General features: G+C 41.7%; 1 protein-coding gene and 1 long non-coding RNA gene across 3 annotated transcripts in view; one reads left to right on the top strand and one right to left on the bottom strand.

Annotated features, from left to right (window-relative positions):
• Positions 1-22,350, top strand: part of LOC117806855 — an 86,821-nt gene that overhangs the window by 5,271 nt on the left and 59,200 nt on the right. The window contains exon 3 of one of the 2 annotated variants that reach the window (XR_004629773.1): positions 13,553-13,814. This is a non-coding gene — a long non-coding RNA (uncharacterized LOC117806855). Of the gene's footprint in view, positions 1-13,552; positions 14,102-22,350 lie in introns of those variants that run through there. The other variant, XR_004629772.1, reaches the window with a different exon arrangement.
• runx3 (RUNX family transcription factor 3) overlaps positions 11,017-22,350 on the bottom strand; it is a 30,173-nt gene continuing 18,839 nt past the window's right edge. Inside the window, 3 exon segments of the mRNA XM_034675940.1 lie at positions 11,017-13,715; positions 13,718-14,044; positions 18,871-18,945. Coding sequence (XP_034531831.1) covers positions 13,564-13,715; positions 13,718-14,044; positions 18,871-18,945 — 554 coding nt within the window. The 3' untranslated portion in view covers positions 11,017-13,563.

Below are 22,350 nucleotides of genomic sequence, written 5' to 3'. Positions count from 1 at the left end.
AACAAAAGGCTCTGTCGAAATGCTTTAAGCATTTATTAGACAGTCAGTGTTATTTCTCCAGCCTGTCGGCTCATCAGGAACACACAAGTTGTGTTCACACAGCCAAAAGACTAGTCATTTCAAGTGATTTTTGGCTCTACTGTTTTTTGCTAGGCCCTGAGCCGGATTAGTCTTCACTTTGGGGAATTTGTTATATTGAACAGTGAGAGCTGTGGCTCACTCACCCCGTAAACTTGCAGTGTCTTGAGACTTTTGCAGTAAAATGTCTGTCTCAGTCCCACAAACATGCAAAGAATTGCCAAGGAGTTCTGGACTTTTTCTAAGGTTCAGTTTATGAGTAGAGACCAAAGGCTCAATACAGGGAAAGAGGCTCAATAGAATTAGGATTATAAAGGGGCAACAGATCAGAGGGCCTCAACCAGCATGAAAGTACTTGTAACACTGAAGCTGCTCTATATTGAAAAGCTTCTTTTCTGGATTTTATTTACAACCTAGGTAGCAAAATTTTGTTTCCCTTCCACCAGTCAGTCTGCTGATATGCTGGTCCTTTTTGCCAAACAAGCCCCTTATTCTTTATGGATATTGTGCGGTTTGTTTCCGGATGGCCTGAGTGTCTTTAATGCCTCTCCATCCCTGCATTCCCTCAAAGCTCTGAACTTTAATGCATGGGTTACAATATTTTTCCACCAAGATGACTGTCGTTTGCCGGGAAAAGCCTCACTTTGTGTGAATGTGAATGTGCATGCGTGCACTTATGCTACTTTTGGAAGCATCCCTGTGTTCTCTCTGCACCAGCGCTCATGCTACGGAAGCCTCAAAGGTCTTTTTCTCCTGCGGTTGGACCACATAAGCCGGAATTCTGCTTTGGCTGGAAGTGTGTTTGTTTTTTGTCAGTCATAATACAGAAGACAAACTCCACTACTGTCTCTCCATTCTGTATTAACAAGTTGTATTTGGCCCTGGACTCACCATAAAGGGCCTGCTTTGGGTTGCCCCTCGTTACTGGTAACATCAACACTCTCTCTACACCAGACTGAGGCTTAAGATCTAATTTACCCCATGACCACTTTGGCTCCTAGACTAGTTTGAGATCTTGTTTTTTAATTTCAGAAGCTACTTGATGGATTAGACCCAACTTGACATTTTGCAATAAAAACTAAAAGTCATGTGTCTAAACTCCCCTTCTTTTATCTAAATAGTATCTATTTCCTGGTACATGTAATTAAAGTGATTAACCATTTGGCCCTCAGGGCCCCCAGAAGCACATATCAGATCTTCTCTAATACCTGGACTAATCTAAACTGGTTTGTCATTGGCTGGCTGCTCCCTGGTTTGCCAACCAAACAAGGAACAATAGAAGAAGAGAACAATGAGCTGGCTGCTGATCAGTAGGTCCCTGCTTGGCCTCTCCCAGACGCTACGTCTTATTTCCTTTTTGATTACTCACGCCTGCCTGATGAGCAGCATGCTCACACTCCTCCTCGTCTGTCTGCCTGCGAGAGACATCGCAAAGGAAAGACTTTTTGTAGGAGACTGGTTTTGATTTGCAGACTGGAATGCCTTTGTGATAATGTTGCAAGATTTGTTGGCAGGGGTGTGATAGATGAGCGAGACAAAAGTAGAAAGGTTTGGGCAGACTTATGATGTGTGAACGCTCATGATTCAATCACATTTAGTTATCAGTCACATGCTTTCTGAATGCTGCTCTGTTGAGTGTGTTGGTGTGCTTTCCTGTGCTGATTTATGTCCTTCTCCACTGATGGGCTTCCTGAATCGTCCCATAAACAGCCTTTAAACTGGGGTATAGTGTTGCTGGATATGAAAAGTCCAAACTGTATTGCCACCCAAGCATGAAGATTGCCTGCTGTGGGCTGGGTCCCGTATGCCTTGCTGTCTTGCTCCCACCAATGCTTTTTACCCCACCCCTCCTCTGCACCAAGCCAGAAGTAGGAAATCAAACCAATTACGGTTGTATTTAAAGAAAATTGGAGCAGGGCTGGAAAAGAGGGGGCATTTCCAAAAATCACAAAAAGAAAACTGAAGGGCTGCTCTTTGGGAAAATACATTGTGGGGCACATTAGAATGGCACAAGGAGAGATCTCTTGTTTTGATTTAGCATACAAGCATGATCTTTTTTAATGTAAATAACACATCTATATGCAGTCCTAGCTTACCAGCTTACCGTCTACCAAAATGTCTCTGTCTGTCTCTGTGAGTGAGGTTGATGGATTCTGCTCCCTGGTGGACCTGTCTGATGGATGGTTCTTAAAGACTGTCTGTGTTTATGTTCAGGTCTGCCATGCCCTTCTGCGAATGGCCTGCCAATATGCTGCACTTCATAAAGTGGCAGAATACATCAAGATGTCCAACAGTTCAAATTCTCCTTGGCTCGCTCTACTTCTAAAGCCCCTGCTGAGGTACAGTTTAGGGCCTCTTATAAAGCTCAAACACCTGTAGGCCTCAAACTAGGTAGAGTATGAAAGTATCAGTATGCTTGAACATGGCTCTTTGGCCAGAGTGTGTTATAGTCTGAGGCCTTGCTTACAGCCAAAATCCTGGTAAGGGATCAGTGTTGTATTTACCACCCCCTGATCTGATGCATCTATCCATTTTCACCTCTCCTTCTTTCTATCTGTCTTTTTCTCTCTCTGATCCTCCTCCTCGCTGTCATCTCTCTGGAAAGCCCCCTCATTACCAGGCCCTGAATGTAAAAGCTTCATTTTCCTTCCCCCCCACAAGCCCTCTTTGTTCCACGGGCCATTTGGCTGTTATATTTCAGCACTTAAAAGCAATTATTCTTGATATGAATGCTCCATAACAGACATAACCCGACAATCCAAGATATATTTCTTCCATCATCTTCCTTCATCTTCCTCTTTGCCTCTTGGGCAAAAACAAAAGCCGGAGAAATCAAGGTGTCTGGTGTCTGTAAACCAGCAGACAGAGAACATTTTACTGCTTGTGTGAGTGTGTCATACACACGTACACACACACACACACACACACACACACACACACACACACACACACACACACACACACACACACACACACACACACACAAACTTAGCCTTATGATATGTCTTTGTTCCTGCAGGTGCATGCACAGAAAACACACTCATACACACACAAACATAAACACAGCGTTTACTTCACACCTTTACATGCACACATCATAAAGAGTGAAAGATTATCTCCCATTACGGATGAAAACAAAACAGTGAGTGGGAGGTGTCCCCTGAGGAAGTCTACAGTCAATATAGTGGAACCATGGAACCATGGGAACTGGTAAGTAGAGGCCTGCAGGGCAGCCATTGCCAGACATGGGGGTGTGTGACACTGCCACACACACACTGCCACACACACAAGCACAGCGCAGACTATAGGAACACCAAGATGTTGGCTTCAATTCACCTCACCTGTCTAAGAATAACAATAGCTGACACTTTATTGGATGTCGGAAGAAGCTTGATTTATAAAGACTCGCCTTTGATGCCTTGATGACGATCAAATTGCCAAAATAGTAACATCAATAAACCTGACTGTTTGGGAAAGAGTGATGTTATAAGAGTGATGATGACAGACACATTTGTGGAGCTTGTTTTAATCTGTGACACGTGAGGATGACAAAAAAGATGCTTTTACCGTTATTGTTCTCTCCAGTAGTTAATAGAATACAGGAGGCTGTAGGTCATGACTTGTTTCTGAATATGCTTTGTATACTTTCATACTGATGAAAGTCATCAATATGGGTGGTCAGTCCCAGAATGATGGACGGGGCATAAGAACAGACAACTTCTCTGACTTTGCTGCGTGCAAAGTAGTTAATGCAGAAGAAGAAAGGAGGGGATGATAGGCTTTTAATGACAATTCATGTTCCCACATGATCTGAAACAGACATGAGCAAACCTCATTTTACCCATGGCTTGCGTACATGGATGAAAGTTAGGGTTATAGAAAGAAAGATAGAAAGTGTGTATGTGAACCGCTAATTCAGAGAGTTCCCCTGCTTGAGCAGGAAGTGTACAAAGACCTGGTCCGGAGGGATCCCTGTTTCCTCTCCTCGCCTTATGCCCCCCCCCTACTTTGGACCCTACCGTGATGGGGGAGAGCCTGGCAGAGAGCTACAGTGTGTGTGGTTTGAGCTCCTTGTGTTAGTGTGTGAGTGTGTGTGTGTATGATAATTTCCTGTTTTATGGAGGAAGCAGTGTTTGCATGTACGGATCATTATTGCAATCTTTTTCTGTGAGAAAAAAGTATAGAAAAAAAAATTGTGTCAGTTCTCATGAATCTTTATGGGAAACAACAAGCTTTGTTTTTGGGAAGTTGCCCGACCATATTAGAAGAACATGATTTGTTTCCCTTGTAAAGTGTAAAGACATGTCTAAATAGAACTTTGAAAAACATGCCATTTGGTTTTTTCTAGTCAACAAAAGTTGCTAAATACTCAAATATTCTACTGTCTTTTACCAACTAACTGATCAAATTAAGGCCAGATTGGTTAAACACAGAAAGCTGTGGTCATTATGCAATGACAGGAATCTTAATCAAAGCCATTGCTACCTCTTAAAGAAAGTTAGCTGCAGTGGTTTTAGCCAGAATGCCCTCTAACCAGTGTCTCAGCCACAGGTCCACCATGCAGTCGTTTGTTGGGTTTCTTTTATGAATGCATCAAGGCCTTCTTCTGACTCACTTACATGTGGAGCCATCTAATGAAAAGGAGAATAGGGAAGTCAGAACCCGTCTAACTTCAGCAAGTTGTTGTTAATCTCACCCTTTACCTCTCAGGACTATTAGGAAGTTTCTTAGCATGCATCAAAACATGACTTGTTTTATGTTTTGATGTAATAACAGAACTTTCTTATGAGTTATGGGGTGCTGTTTGTAAAGTTGTTCACACTGAAAAAAACAGTGTGAATTTGTATGGGGTGCCATAAGTACTAAAAACCCACCGCAAAAATGTTGGAAAAGCAGTTTTGGAGGTCAAGCTAAGTTGCTATTGCTAAGTCTGTATCGATTTATGAAGCTTTTATTTTGGTATTTCCGCTAGGTGGCAATGTGAATCTGCGTATTAACTAAATATTTAGTTTCACAAAGCAACATTTAACATCTAAATTTAACATTTAGATTTAACATTTAACATTTAGTATTAACACTTAAGATTTACATTTAACAATCAACATTTAGATTTAACATTAAAGATTTTGATTTTATTTTAACATTTAGCTTTAACAGTTAAGATTTACATTTATATTTTATTTAACATTCAGATTTAAAATGTAGCATTTATATTTAACATTTACATTTAACATTTACATTTATATTTAGCATTTGGATTTAACAGTGATTGTGACAGTGATTAAATATAATTTTCACAACAAAATTAAATGTAAAGAAGACAAATATTGCTCTAAATATGATAAAAAAAATTGACTTAGAAAATTCACAGTACATGTTATGACGTTTTGGTGCTAAATTCTGAGAATTGTTGCTGTTATTTTAAGAGTGCACAACTTTACAAACGGCGCCCCATACTTTCTCACTTAACCGTTTAAAGCAGATTATTTTGCATGAAAAAATTTCTTATGAATGAATGCTTGTGTGAAATGTCTTTTTTTGTGTATTGTTTGTTTGTTGTCCCAGAAAGTTCTTGTTGAATTTGTCTGTAAAAGGCAATAATAATAATAATAATAATAATAATTAAATAAAAAAATCTCCATTGATTGAGATCTTTTGAGTCGAGTAGACAGATTGTTGTTTTCCTTTTACTTCTGTGATTCTTTGAATATTGAACATTGAAGGTCTGAAATATGAACCATTACAGTCAGACCTGAGATAGAATGAGTCATATTGCGGTCAGCTGAAGTACTCTTTTGTACATCAGTCAGTTTAAAAATTAAATATGGAGCTAAATCTGAGATTAAATGTACGTCTCTGACTATGCTGTTTGGTGTTTAATGTTGTTTCTAAAGTGTATATCAACCTGTCAAAGCCTTATTGTCATTCCAGCCAGTACCTCTATACAACATCAAATCAATACACAGCTTGAATCAACTAAGCTCATGCCGAATAAGTCTGCCCAGAATCTAGGTGTCATGATTGATGACAAGCTTAACCTTTAAGGTTGATGTGGCCTCTATTGCATGGTCATGCTGATCTGCTCTGTATAACATTAGGAGGATCAGACCCTAAACCTGAGGGAGCTCCTTGCTTTTACTAAAGGCCTTAGTAGTACCTTGCATTGACAACTCCCTGCATACACATTTAAACTTCTTCAGATGATCCAGAACACAGCATTGCTTCTGATCTTCAACCAACCCAAAACAGCATGTCACTCCATTGTACATACCTCTCACTGGCTTCCAGTTGCTGCTTTCATCAAATTCAAAACCACCCCCTCTCGTCCACTACTGCCTGCTAATATAAAACGCCTGGTAGTCACATTTCAACAGGGCCACAAATCCAGCTAGTCAGACTCTTCTCCTCTGTAGTCCCCAGTGGTGGAATAACTTAGTTTCATTCTACATTTAAGAAAGTTTTAGACCTCGGTCTCTGGGAAAAACTCTGTAGTTTGTTGCAAGAGATGATGTTGATGACAACAGCATTGATGATGGTGTTATTGAGGTTTCATGATGATTACGATTATGTTATTGCTGATGCTTTGCTGTTTATAATATTAACTAGAAAACTGTATGCCAGCACCATAGACTGTATAAAACATTTAACCTTATCCGTGACGTCACCCATCTGTTCCTGAGCGCTGATTTGCAGCCAATCGTTGGCAGGTGCCATATTGGAAATGCTGAACACAACCAAACCTTGTTTGAGCTAGTGTGAGGTAAAGAGGCGGACCTTTAGCCTTTTCGCTAACAGCAACAGGGTGCCCGTCTGTCATTCAAGTCAGCCATGTCCTGCAGTTTTTAGCTCTTTTGCATGGGCTTCATATTTTAAGACCGGAGGTAGCCACTTGGTCAACACCTGTGGTCAATTGGACTTGAAGCATGTTGTTAAATATCTACTTTGATGAAGGAAAAATATTTCTGAGAATAAAGTCATATAAATCAATAATTAAGTCCATCAATCATCTCTTAGAATGCCTAGACATGCATCCCTTATGCCTCCTCAACTTTCCTTGAAAAAATGAATTCAATTTGCTAACTAGTAAATTGATTCTAAAAAAAATTATGTCACTAAAATGTGTTTGTTTTGTTGATTATCTAAGTTGTTTTTTGGCCCACAGCATGTCAGAAAATAGCGTGAAATAAGACAATATATTTAAATTCAGAATTTTTTATACCATCAACAGACTCAAACTCTGAATGTATTCAGATAGCTTGCCTATAAAATAGCTAAACCTAGCCGTTAAGAAGCTGGAACCAGAGATGATGTCTTGATTAATTAGTTTTGACCTCTTCAGAACATAAGTCTATACATTTTCCATAGTTAATTCAAAGATTTTCAAACTTTCAAGACACACTTTGAACCAAAGAGAAAGTTGTGCTTGTTGGTCACGTAATCCTTGAAGGTCAGATGTCAGTGCAGCCTACATAAGACTTTTCTTTGTTTATGAATACTGCACTAAACCGATTCTTAACAATAAACGTTTTTTAAACAGGCAGAAACCTCGAGCAGAACCAGACTCATGTTAGACAGACGCTGATTTGGGGTTTGAAAGAGGGATCAATAAATAAATTAATCAATCTTTATTTGTATACCGCCAAATCACAACAAACATTATCTCGCTTTTACAAACATAGGAGGTCTAGACCACTTTATGTCAAATTATGAACAGAGAACCAACCTCAACACAGGGTTAGACTCAGTCTTACCCCACCTTAATCCACCATGAGCATTGCACCTCGCTATATTTAACTTGTTACAGTGGTGAAGAAAAACTTCCTTTTAACAGGCAGAAACTTCAGGCAGAGCCAGACGCATGTTAGACAGCCATCATGCCTCGACCTAGTTGGGTCTGGAAAGAGGGATAGAGGAGAATAAGACACAGAGGGAGCGGTGATAGTGATGAGACGGATAGTAGCTGGTCGCAGTAGCTGTTGCCACTGGGGTCCAGCATGTCCATAGCAGCTGGAGTCTGGAACGTCCACAGCCGCAGGACGTCTACGGCAGCGACTCAGAGGAATCTTTAATTTGGACTCATCTTCAATGACATTTGGGATCACAGCAATTTTCTCTCACATATAGTTTTGACCTTAAGTTTGTGGTGTTGGCTCCATATATTGATCTGATAGCGATACTGTTTCTCATAGTGCCTCTTGTAAGCTTTTAGTCATCCTCTGGGTCTGAATGGGAACAGAGTCAACAGAGCTCCATAGAGAGGTAGTTCACTGTGGGAACTGAGATGTACTTGGTGTATCGCAACAGAGAGGTCTCCAAAGACTGAACATGGATGAGAAACTACCTTCACTGGGATCCCTCCATACTGGAAGAGCCCTTTCTCTCCCCCTCTCTAACTCTCTCAGTATCCTGCTCTCCGTCAGTATTGCAGCGCTAGCCACCAGTGTGAGAACAGTTGCATCACAGTTCTCGCGGTTTCTTAGCCCCTGGCCCCTGTGTTTCTCGGTCATTCTGTGGGAACCCTGATTTTGGACGGCAGCCTCTGTTCCCACCACCAGCTTGGTTAGAAAATAGACTTTTGGTCATGTACCAGGCACCCAAACCAAGCCGGTTCTAACCCGCTCCTTCTCACGGGTTCGGGGGAGGAGAGGTCAGCGGCCGCAGAAGAGGCCCTAATGCGTTTCGTATGCAGGTACCGCAGAGGCGACACGGGATACTGTGCTCATGAGAAATGAGAGGCTTTTAACGATTCTGTGCTCTTTCCAAAACACTCCCTCTCTTCCCTCTCTTTTTTCAGTTTCTCTCTGTTTCCTGCATCTTTCCCTCTGTCTGCCTTTCATTTGAATTTATAAATAGTGCTTTAATCTTGAGATCTTAAGCTAAAGCTCTGCAAAGGACAATGCTCAATTTTGTTAGAAGAAAAGAACAAAAGGCGCTGTTTATAAGGAAAAATGATTTACCCAACAAAGAACTTTTTCATCAATGATTTACATTGTTTTTAGTTTTCTTTATTCTTGTGACGTTCACAGTCATTCTTCCACTTCTCTTTATATTTCATCCACTTAAAAAGCAATTTTCTATGTTTTCTTGTGAACTAATTCATCGTGCCTTTGACTAGAATTAGATCCAGACCAGGAGCCTCATCCAGGAAAAAGTTTCCCCTCTTTCCTGAAGAGTTACAATTTTCGGAACAAGAAGAGCATAGCAGAACAGAGACAAGGGGAAAAAAACAGCTCCACTCATGTATGTCCATGACAAAGACACCAGAGCACCAGATGAGAGCTCCTCTGCTCCCCACATGTGTACTCGAGAGTTGGGTATCTCAGAGTGTGTGAAGACAGCTGGAAAATTCCCCTGAGCCTGCTCTAATTGAAAGCTTATCATCTTTTCTTTTGTGCTTCCTGAGCGGTGGAGATCAGTGAGGAGCTTCTCAGAGAGCTGCTCTCTGATGAGACCTGGAGGAGATTGTTGGGAATTTTTAAGACGGTGCTGATCTGTCATACACTCACACTCTGAAGTTGTGCTCAAAATGGGTGGGTGGGGGGGTAGTGTGAAATCTGTCAGCAGGGAATTATGTGTTTGTGAATGGGGGGGAGTTTCTTGTGCGTGAGTGGAAATGCTTTGTGTGTCCGGACTTAATTGAATACAGTGTGTATCGAGACTGTGTGTGTGTGACCTGAGGCTTTGTTGTTCTGCCAAAACTGCCCCCATAGAAGGCCTGACGCAGACACAGCAACAGACAGACAGACAGACAGACAGACAGACAGACAGACAGACAGACAGACAGACAGACAGACAGACAGACAGACAGACAGACAGACAGACAGACAGACAGACAGACAGACAGACAGACAGGATGGAACTAAAAGGGAAGAAAGAATAAAAGAGACAAGGAATGAGTAAAGATACAGGAGACCATTAAAATGGAAATAAAGGAGAAAAAAAACATTAAAGAACTGAAAGCCCTTTCATGGTGCATCAACAGGTGGCATTAGTTTAGGAGTGATTAAATGTGGGTACTGTATTTCAGGTTAACCACATGAGGCATCTGATATCAGACCACCCCACAAGGTAGTAGCTCAAATGTTTAATTTCTCTTGGATTCAAATGGGCCAAACAGATGCTATTAGTGCTGCATAAATTAACAACCACATAGCTGGTAAAAAAGACGAGCCGACATTCCAAACTTCTCCTGTATTGTTTTTAACAAGTGACAACTTGCGTGTGTTAACATGGAGGCTGCCAGGGCGGTGTTGGATTCCTGAGCTGTGCTTTATTTACTCTCTGTGTTCCACATTGTTGACAGCTGAAGCATTCTTAAATCTATGAGAAGTGTGGGTAATTGCCAGGAAGAGTCTCGCTATTAGAGGAGAAGAAGATTATTATTATTTAAGGAGGTTATTGGAAACAAACTACCAATGAAGTACCAGGAAGCATAAGTGATTTTCTGTTCAAGCTTAATAAAAAGCCAGGCGGACCTTTCATTGATCAGAATGTGCAAGTGTGAAATTCTGAACATTTATAGTGTATTCTTTCCTGCTCAAATGGCAGCTGATGTGATGGTGTTTGGCTTTCTGGAGGTGAATTATACCCTTCACCTTCATGTAAAACATTTTCAGCCTATAAACCTCCCCTTGTTAAACTATAAAAAAAACAATCCAGACTTCCAGACATTAAGTTTCGAAATTAGAGAACTCTCGTGATATTAAATTATTTTTTTGTAAAGTGAATAATGAAAAAAATGTTGAGCTTGAATCTAATATGGGTGGGATTTTCTCAAGAGTGTAAGACGTACATCTAAAGCTGAGAAAAAAATCTGTATTATTATTATATAGTTCAACTGGAAAAAAAAGTTGATTAAAATATTATAATAAACAGCTGTTAAAAGGACAAAAGTGAGACAAGGTTTTTTTTAATTAAAATGATTGAAAACTACATTTTTCGCAAACTTTACAAGCACTCAATATGGAAGCATTAACAACATTACATACATAGATGAGATCCTTAAATTAACATATCAATATCAGGTGTACATGCTTTGAGCATAAGAAAAATGAAAGGAACAAAATGGATTAACATTTTGGTATTTGTCAAGAGAACAACGCATCTTGTTAAGGGAAAAGTAATATTGTGCTCTTTAATTCACTAGACAATAAAACGAAACTTACTTGTACACTTCGGCTTTCTAGTTTTGCATAAAGAATGTTTTTAGAGATCAGTCGAGACAGGATTAATGTGCCACATATCGTTCCCATCATGACTGTATTACAGGCAGTTGTGAAGATCTTTGGTTTTCTTTTGAAGAAACCACACAAATATAAGTATATGTGTGGTCACTCTAGCTGCATGATTTTTGCCCATAGTGAGGTCAGGTCCTCTACCTTACAAAGGCTCCAGTGGAGAGAGCAGGAAAACATGCTATTCCTTTAAAACAAAAGGGACAGAAGAATGCAATGTTACTGAATAAGAGGTAAGGCAGAGGGTGAGATCTACAAACCATCTTGCATTAATTATTTGTACCTGAGCTGCAAATGCAAGCCTTTTTGGATCACTGTTTACTTTGGTAAGTCTTTAAAACCCTGGATTTCTTCTTATGGAAGCACCTTGATACCTGCTGTAACTTCCTTTATACTACTCATACCTAAGTGATCAGTATAGGTGTATGAGCTTTTGGCAGAGCCATGGCCCCTGGCACTGATAATCAGTACATTAAAGCAGAGGCGACTCAACCGTGAAGGCTTCAAAGCACTCACAGATTATCCACAACAAAAGAACCTGTGCACAACCAGGGATTGTTTTTTCCCTTGCATAATTGCCCCTTGGTGTTGGTAAGTAGACACCACTGACCCCACCTCTTCCTTCCATCCCTTCATCCTTATGCTTTTCCTCCTCCAGGGATAGGGGTGTCACGTGTAAGTGCAGAGGTAGGCCCTCCAGAAAGGGGGAATTTAAACACACATGATGCAGGAATGTGTGTGTCCCAAGATTTGAAATTGGTGTGTGTGTGAAATTCTTGTAGGAGAATTTGATGAAAGAACAATTTCTGTTTGTTCAGGATGTATATTTGAAGGAATATCAAATATTTTCTACAGAAAGGTTTCAGATAATTGCTCAATAAGAATAAGAAAATGTTCATTCATAGTGCAAAAATTAAGCAAATGGCTTGTTTAGCAATGGAAGGCAATTTGGAAATAGTTTAAAAGACAACTGCTCTAGAAACACCATCTATTTTACAAAATCTGTTGGGCATGGTTAATAAGAAATAAAGATTTAGTGCATCAAAGCTACATTGGAAGACAAAATAATTACATTAAAAGATTTTTTCATAATTTAGAGGCAATATATTACACAGAATCCAAATTTATACTTAACAACAAAATATGGTAAATATACTGTTCATGTATATAAAAAGGAAGGGTAGAGAGAAATGCTAAAAGATTTTTGGTATATGCTCACATTTCCTCAAAATTTGGCTCAAATAAATATCAAAAGTAAACTGTGTCATCCAGTTTCAAAACACCATACCAGTACTTTTTCAGGAAAGGGCTTAAATAAGAAAATTAAGGAAAAAGTAAAAAGTTAACACAGCAGGATTGAAATATTCCTGTAGACAAAGAAACCAATAATCAACCCTCTGCGTTCAGCTTTTACATTCCTTAAAACATCAACCATTGTCCTGTTGAAACTCAATACACTGATGACACTGCAGTGGAGAATTAATTTCTTAAACTTGTCAGTCCCGGCAGATAAAATGCTTTTCTTTTTAACATGCAGCACTTGTATTGAAGCATCCACTGCTTACCATAGCACCAAAGGCTGAATCTATTTAGATGATACATTTGGTAATAGGTGCTTCACATGTACTGGAAGTACAAGAAACTCCCCTGGATGCAACTGCAGATGTTTTCTCCTCTAACGTTATTTTTTTCTATATTTAATGTTTTACCGAAATTAAAGCTTAAAAGATGTAATTGCCACAGCAGTGAAGCCATGATTTTGAAGGATGTCGGTGCTACTTGGTCACTCAGTGAGCAAACATCCAGTCCAACTGCTCCTCTCAACCCTCCAAGTGAGTTGGATCAATCTGCGAGTCTGTGTGATGAAAGTCTGTGGGGGGTTTTTCAGTGGCCTTTCTGGTGCGTCATACATCCATTGTCTTTTGTCTCTCTGTGTACACCAGACAAGGGAGTCTGAATGAGGCTTCACGTCTATTCGCAGCTTCAGCGGAACATCTTCTCAACTTCTATGGCTTTTATAGTCATTTTAGAGTACATGTAGAACAGTGCAGGAGCTTACCAAGTATTTACAAAATATGCAGAATTCTTGAGAGAGTTGGTAAAAGGCAAAAAAGTCTTCAAAGCGAGTGCTGGAGAAATAAAAGACAAACATGCAGCATTTCTCTTTTTTTTTCTTTCAGTGTTCATCTTTTTCGCTCATTGTAATCATTATGTTTCTCCCTTTCCCTCTGACTGTCTAGCTGTGTGTCAGTCAGTAAGGCCTCCAAACAGACTCATCCAGACGACCTGAAGCACTCATGGCAGTAGGGGAATTGCTGTGGCTGCCGTCGGCCTCCACCCCCTCACTCTGGGCGTTCAAGCCTTGGTTCATCAGACTGTTGGTCCCTCCGGTGCCACCTGCCCAGAGCAGGACAGCAGGCGGGTGGGGGAGCGTTCACCCCCGGTGTTTCCCGGTGCCACCATGGAGAATTGGTAGGACCCTGAGCCTGTGCCGTAATACAGGTAGGAGTTGGACTGGAAGTTCTGGCTTTGGTTGTTTGAGTAAGGGGGTGGCAGGTAGGTGTGGTATCTAGAGGAGGCTGACATACTGAGGCCACTGATGCCAGTGCTGGAGGTGTTGGTGGAGTAGGGAAAGGCCCCAGGATAATGCATGCGTGGGTCTGAGAAGCGGGGGTCAGTCAGTGGTGAGAGAGATGGGAAGGTGGTCCGCTGTTGGAAGAGATCTGTTGTCCCTATTGGAAGAAATAAGACACAAAGTTGTAAAAAGACAACCAAATTTTTGCAATGAATAAAATGCTTTAGTGATATAAAACAAGAAGCTCAGGACTTTCTAATATTCTGTAATTTTGAATAATGACCTCCAGGACAGAAAACTTCCCCAAACCCACAATTCTGGGCTCAGATTTCTCGCCATATATCTCCATGGAAATTTTTGCTCCAAAAAATGAACTGATACACTTTCTTGAATATAACAGTCATCAGACACTGACAGCACATCAGCCCACAGCCCCATGCACAAGCCTGGAGTTAAGAAGAGGCCCCTGTGCCATGGCCCTTTTACCTCCCTTTAAAAGGAGGGCAAAGTACAGTATTCTATCTATCATCTAGCTTTGAAAAGAGGCATTGTCAGTGCAGAGGGGTGCTTTGTATAAACACTGACGGCTTGTTGTGCTGTTGTGCAACTCATCATAAATCATACTTATGTGACAGATGCAGACGGTCACAATCAGAAGCAGACAGGGAAGGAGAATGCAAAGAGGGAGGGAAGGAAAACAATGAAAAAAATGTTTTTTTTGTGGATATCCCTCGAACTAATGTGAATCACAGTCCAGGACCTGTCAAAGTTAACTGCCATGCGTAATCTCACAGGTAACAGAGCAGTGTGAGCGCAGCTGTAGGGATTTCAATTTCACTGCACACTCTCTAATTTTAGCAGCTGACAAAGGGGAAATAGAAGTATATAAATATTTTCAGGAAGGTTTAACTTGGCAGTGTAATTCTTTGAGAATTGAGGCTGCTGCTGTCACCAGGCTGTTCCCTTAAGCCAGTTCAGATTTTGGTTTCTTTAAGCTTGAACCTAAAAAGGAAATTTAGATGTAAAAGTTGCATTATAATTCTCCTACAGAGGTGTGAAAGTTAATGCCTTGCCTGGCAGGTTATGCATGTCAAGTCGTTGCACTCGTGACAGATATTTTAAGAGAAGGCAAGTTGGCAAGCTGCCAGGCTGGAATACTCTGTAGCTGTAAACGCCCTTTACCAGGTTGTTCAACACAAAGTCTGGGGAAGGTTTCTCACAACTGATGTTAATTTACAGTATCCCCTGCACACCTGCTGCTTGTACACATACTCATACACTAACACACACCTCAGTCCATGGTTATTTGCTTGTCTGCATGTGCCTTTCATGGGTCCAACGTGCCCACATGACTGCAAGTGTAAAATGTGGATTTGGATGGCAGAGAAAAGAGAGCTTGTATTTGTGAAATAGCAAGCTTTTGCACGCCACAGCCCTGAGGGGGGAGAATGCCAAACTTGCGTGCCACAGTCTTGTTCAAATGTCTTTTCCCTATGTCTCTAAAACTGGGTCCTTTTTCATCAACAAAAAATGGTTCCTGTACTATTTCCGTGGCCCCTGCTGTACTATTTTGTTAACAACACATTTCTGCAGTTGAGTTTTCTCTTTTCTTTTGGGATGGGGGAGTTTAGGGGGTGGTGGGGGGGGGGGGGCTGTTTCTTTTTCCAGAGCCTACTAGGCACCAGAGTCAAGCTTCATATCTGATTTCACGCGAGGAAAATCCCAGCCCTCAGCTGCTGTTGATTCGGGTGAAGTGGAGTCGGCCTACTAATTCCTACCGGACTCCCAAAAAGCCTTTGCTTTCTTTCTCTCTCTCTTTCTTTCTTTGTCTGTCTGTCCCTTCCTCTCACTCTGTCTGTGCTAAATTTAGGCTTTAGGGTGAAGCCCAGGAGGGGATGTGTGGTGTGGGGACTTGAGGGCTGTGGCTGCCGCAGCCCACCCTGCACATGATCTCTCGTTAATTTGAGTCTGTGGAAATGTGTCGTCTAAACTGTGGTGGGAACCGGCTCCTGTGTTCTGTCAGGGGAAACTGCCCTGGACACTTATCACAACACCTTAATGGGCTTGCACAGCATGAAGCTCTTGGCTTTGTGCCAGTAGGAGTCTGCTACCACCTTAAACTCTGTGCAGCACAGTAGCTCCCTCTTGAGGAGAGGGCTGAACAAACTGCCTTCTAATTAGAAGCAAAGCCATGAAGTCTGCTTTTTCTCCTTTTTAACCATGTTGCATACCTTACTGTATCCCCACCCTCCCCCACCCAGTATAAGTACAGGCCTCAGTGTTGTGGCTGTGGTAACTGTGGTGTATCTTTGGCAGAGAGGGTCTTCCTAACTGAGCCTTGTACTGTAGTAGCTGCCTGTAACCTCTACGGCCCAAAACCACACATGATCTCCATTAGGCTCATCTGAAATGTGTTGACTAAATTGCAGGGACAGGAGAGGGGATGGACCCCAGAGGGCTGGCTGGCAAATTCTTCTGTCTGTGATGTTCCCAGTCTATGAAGTGGGTAGCTGGGAATCAGGGCTTTTATAGAGAACATAGTGTTCCAGCCTTCTCTCTTCTCCTCTTGCTTTGAAGCATAGCACCGCACACTTACTTAATTCTGTAACGCCAAGGGTGGAGTCCTCCTCCTCCTCTATGCTTAGCTCAAGTCCACTAGTCCACAGTCAAGCGTGTAACCCAGATATGACAGGAGGTTTGCTTCATTTGCGTATGGGAGAAACTGATTTTGGTTGTTAACATAAGGGCAAGTTTGTGGCGGTCATGTCTCTGTGTGTAATTGTGTGCAGAGTCTTGTGTGTGTATGTGTGTTTGTGTCAGCATGTGGTGGCTGGCAATGGGGAGATGCAAATCCAGGCGCTCACCTGTGAAATGTTTACTCAGGCCTGATGCAAACCGTGACTGCCAGCGCCCGGGGAATGGTGTCTCAGGCAAATAAGTGACGGGAAAGAAAGGGAGAGAGCAAAACCTCATGTCTCATCTGGCTACGTAAAGGCATATACTCCTGTGCAGTCAGAATGTTCTCTAATCCCCTTGTATGTTATTCCTAAAGATTGCTGCAATGGCTTTTCTTTGATCTGCTTGTTTAGGTGGTTTGAACACTGGGAGCAGCAAGGATGAGCAGTCATTGTTGATAACAGGGTGGTGTTGACAAAGCAACACATAATGCCAGGGCAGATCTGCTGTTGTGCAGGCCAAAGAATAGGAGACCCAAATGAACACAAATGATCTCCAGGTGTTTTTTTAAGCAGCAAGCCGGCTTTGTGTCCTGAACATCATGCATCCAAATGCAAATAATAATCACCTCTGCACTGTGGCATCATGGCCAACAGCCCCAAAGCCTCATCCATGTTAGGCTCTTTATCAAGTGAGCGGAGAGAATTTTGCATGTCCCGAACTTGTGACATGACATACAAGCAAAGTTAAAGGAAGTTTGTGATTACAGAATACACAAGATTTTCCTAATGCATTAACAAACAAGGTGACATGATTAATATTGTTTCTAAGTAAATTTTTTGAGGGATATGATACTCCCAAAGAAGTGATGTTTGCTTTGTTTACTCTACGTGCACTGTCATTGTAAGGATTAAGTTGAACAAGTCCATACAGTATCATCATTGATCACACTGGCTCTGTCACATTCTTTATGATGTTGGTGTCTTTGCAGTTTATAATTTGGGCTGTTAGGTCTAAAATATTTTTGCATTTTACTCCAGCTCTTCTGTGAATCCCTTCATAGGCAGAAACATCTGAAAATATGTCAATGCTTAGTTTTGATGGCTTCAGGTATTTCATGTTAACAGCTCAATTGTTTAAAAAGAGCAAGGTCAGAAAACCAAATCCAAAAGTCTTCTTATCCATTCCTCTGTGTCTCTGAATGTGTGTCCTCACCACAGTATGAGTGGATGACTCAGCATGTCTAGTGTGGTGTGGTGGTTTCTAGGTCGGGGACAGTTAGGAGACTGAGGGGGTTGCAAAGATCCAAATCGCCCAGAAAGAAATGAAAGAAAGAGGGAGTGGGGGGGGGGGGCAGGCAGGGTGGTGGTGTTAAAGGAATGTTCTGGGGTGTAGTAGGGCTCTACAGGCAAAACAAAACAGACTCCAAAATTGTCACAACCAATGGCACACCCTGTGCTTTCAGCGCGTTTATCGCTTCCCTCCTTCCTTATTGACTATTTCTGTGTTTCAGTTTGAAAGGCTGCCAGAGCCAAATTTGTTAATATCATCCTTTTTTATTGGAAATTATGCAACTCAAAATTAATCTTAAGTGTTGGAGAATTTTTAATAAGGCTGTTTCTGCAGCATGATGTAAGCACCTCATCAGATACCTACTCTGGAGCAAAGGTGGCAGGCATATAGGATAACTACCTGCTACAGACCTGCCGGACTCCAGCGACAACAACTACTTCTACTGCTACTATCAGTTTCATCACTATCATCTCTCCCTCTCTCCCTCTCTCTCTCTCTCTCTCTCTCTCTCCATCTCACTCTCTCTCTCTCTCTCTCTCTCTCTCTCTCTCTCTCTCTCTCTCTCTCTCTCTCTCTCTCTCTCTCTCTTTTTTCCTTGCTGCTGTAACTAGCTAAATACTGTGATGTGTTCATGGTTAATTGAAATGAGCTAAGATCGAGTCCTGTCAGTAAGAGGGGACTGGATCTTATCATGTCTTGATGTTGGGTCTTTGTTAATAAATTAACATTGAGTGGTCTAGACCTGCTATGTTTTTTAAAGCGTCTTGAGATAACGTGAGTTGTGATTTGGTGCTATACAAATAAAGATTGATTGATTGATTGATCTATATAGAAATAATCGCTCATCTCTGTGATGATCTCATTTGGTGATCATTAGTAATTCTCCATACCCAGTTAAAAGTCTTCACAGGAGCTTTATGTGAGAGTATTTAAAAAAAGTCTGGAAGGGGTAGACAGTTGTGTAGAAGTCTATTCCATAATTAAACAGCAAAGACGTGTGTTGCAATGTCCCACCTGGCCATGGTCGAAGGTCCTCTTCCACTTTGCATGTCTTCAGAGCTGGGGGTTCCATTTGATCTTGCCACAGGGCTGGTGTGAGACACAAAATAATCCAAGAGTTAATACTAGACTCTGCTTAATTGTAGTCAGCCAGTCGTAGAATTCTGTTTGTGGAGGAATGCAAATTTAAGTCTTTCAACCAGTGCACTCTAGTGTGGGTTGTATGTTTGGGCTTTATATGTGTTACAGTCAATGGCTGTGTCCTCAACAGCATTGTACAAAAACTCCTCCAACTTGTCAGAACTGTCTTGACATCTAGCAGTTTTGAGATATCTCCTTGTCACAAGTTGGCCTGTGCTGACTGAGCAGCGAAGACTGGGAAGGGGAGGGGTGCTTTTCTCACCATAGTGAGAGCAGGATTGGAAAAATATGCTTGATAGGTGGAAGGGAGATATTTTTGGGTCTTTCAGGCGAGACACTGGAGGGACAGCGGGGACCTGTGAAGTACAGGACACTTGCTAGCCTGTCCAGCCAAGCTGTCAGGAAGCGAAGAAGGGTCAAGGACCTACTGGCCCAACGCGTGGGACCCTGCTTCACACTCAGCAGTCACACCGCAGGAAGGCTGGCATAAACAGGAGCTGTTTGCTTTGAGTCTGAAACGATGCAGTTGTTACAAGACATCTTGCACGGAGCAGTCTGAAATGGGCAGCCTCAGCACATCTGTTGTACTGAAGTATGTTCTGTATGCAAACATGTGTTAATGTTTTTGCTCGGATGTAAAAAAATATTTTAATTTCTATCAAAGACAAAATTTTGCAAATATAATATAACCACTTTCATTCAGTGCTCTATCTTTAATGGCAGCAGCAGTCAACCATGCCATATTACTACGACTCGGCTCCTCACTATTCACTTCAAACTTCAACCCTCCTATAGTAGCCTTTAGTAATAAGACAGATGCCAGAGGCAGAGAGGAGGTGGGCTGGGCCTTTCACCTACAGCCTCAGTGGGCTCAGCATGTGTAAGATCTATGCTTCCCCTGGAGCTCCTCTACTTCCTTTGCAAAGGCCCAAATCAGCACTCAGCCACCAAGAGGTCCTGCACTATGCTACACAATGGCAAATTCTTACACATAAATGGCCTTATTCAGACAAGCTTCCAAGCAGCTGGTGCGATTCACTCAAGAAAATAAACATTTCCTTCAAATATTTTGATTGGCCTGCAGACAACGTCAATACCAGAGGCACAGATTACCCCTGTTAATAAGAGGAACAGCTCTCTGGGTGGAGCTGAGGAGTGGGGCTGAAACGGGGAGAAGCGGTGACTGCGTCACAAATAAGAGCTTTGGGGTGGTGCCAGTGTAGTTTTGGGGAAGACACAAATAAACATGCGCTGCTTTTGAAGTTCATATGTAGATGAAAGGGGGAGCTGAAAAGATTTTTGAGCCAAAATGGCATCCATCCTCGTGACTCCGGATCCAGCAACGCCTCTGAGACATGTAATGCGCCTGCCGTAATGAAGCGTGTCATTGAGACACAGTGAATGCCGGTCCTTGTGCTGGCTTCCTGTTTCGTTCAGGCCTTAGGCGTCGCAACAGGGAGAAAATATGAGAGAGCAAGCAAGAGAGAAAGAAAGACGCCAGCGAGGAAAGGAGAGAGAAAGAGAGCGTGTTAGAGAGGGGAGGAACATGGCCTTGGCTCAGCTATGTGGGACATTTGATATGTCTTTTGAGCCCTCACTTATAACTTGAGCAAAAACAAACACATGGGCTGAAAAATCCTATGTTCTCTTTGAGAGCTTGTCATCCTCCCACCCTTACCTTCTTCCCAGATCAATAGAGACTGTTCATGGCACACATGTAGTTTCTGTAATTGCTGAAGAGTAAAACTCAGCCTGACTCTGATGTGAAATTATAATGTACATAAACAGTTGAGTTTAGTAAAAAACAACTTGCTCCCACTTCTCTTTTTCTTTCTTTTTTTTTCTACTTAGAAGGCAGCCTCCAAAGATTTTTTTTTTTGCTAAAGAACAAAAACATTTTCAGTTTGAATTATTCATCTCAGGGTCACAAGAAGAGTGTAACCACAAGTGAAGCTTTTAGGCACCATAACAAACAAACTCTGTGGCAGCCATTGACATATTATGTAAATAGTGTAGTTCAGAAGTAAAACAGTGTGCCTAAAGAACTGGTCCAGATTCCTGCTCATTTTGGTTGTATTGGCCTCAGAGGGCCAGCTTCCTGCTTGGGTTTGGCAGGATCAGCATGAAACCCAACTAGCGTAACTCAAAAGTCCACACCACAGCTACCTGACGGTGTTAATTTCCTGTCTCACCCTTGCTTCTAATTGGCTGATCATGTCATTCTCAATGTGTGAATTAGTATGCCGCAGCAGTAGCTATGTGCCACCTCGAACCTGGGGGGCCAGCCAGCTTGTTTATGTGGAGTAAACAGTGTGGTCACTGTGGATGAAGAAGGAGGGGCATTGCTGCATTAGCTTGGTCTTCTATCAAACAGGACTTTCTTAAGTTAAGTCCAGTCCAGAGGCCGCAGCCTAAACATACTGAGCAAGAGGGCCAAAGCACGACTGTAGCAGATGTGTGCCAGTTGTGCAAGAGGAAGCTCGAGCCGGTACAAACATTTGTAAGTGTCATGTATAGAAAAAGTTATATCATATTTTCTGGATGAATGCTGAGAAAGTTTTAAAAATTAACTGTGTATCATGCAAATTTTGCAAGATTTTTCATACATTATTAGTAACAAAACCACATGGCTCCCACATTCTGACAGACAGGCACACTCAAAGTAACAAAAACTCTTATGCACACACACACACTTTTGGGCCCTCATCAAAGCCTTAAGCACTTGACTTGATGGCGGAACGTAATGCAACTATCTGATATTCATCTTCAGAAAGGAACACACAGGTGTTGGAACAAAAACATGTTAAATGATACCCCCTCAAAAGTGCCTGGACTTTTTTTGGATGACTAAGTTGCTCCTCTTTTTCTTTTTTTCCCCCTTCCTTACTGTTAAAACACATTTAAGTTAAAAGAGCCGCTTTCGTCTCTGCTGCCTGTCAGTGGCTGCGCCAGGAGCTTGCTGAGTTTTGTTTACGTTTGAGATGGAACAAATGTAGAACTCCAATCTCACACATTTTAAGAAAATCAAAAACTTTTAACACTTGCTTTTGCTTTTCTTAAGAGTATAAATAACTATAGATGTTATAAAGTGTCACGCTAAGACTTTAAAACATCCATTACTTTTGTATTAGAAGAAAAAAAAAAACTGCCACCCACAGTCACATAGAATATACACATGTAATTCACTTGAGGTTTTAAAAACCAAGATAACAATTTAGTACTTGATTGTCTGAGTGTCAGATTTGCTTGACTGTACTAGTTGAACCACACTAGGCACACACACCCACACACCCACACACCCACACACCCACACACACACACACACACACACACACACACACACACACACACACA

This window comes from Notolabrus celidotus, chromosome 22, assembly GCF_009762535.1.
Source record: "Notolabrus celidotus isolate fNotCel1 chromosome 22, fNotCel1.pri, whole genome shotgun sequence".
Taxonomy (NCBI): domain Eukaryota; kingdom Metazoa; phylum Chordata; class Actinopteri; order Labriformes; family Labridae; genus Notolabrus; species Notolabrus celidotus.
Note: the sequence above shows the minus strand (reverse complement) of the source record. Positions and strands in the feature narration are given on the sequence as shown.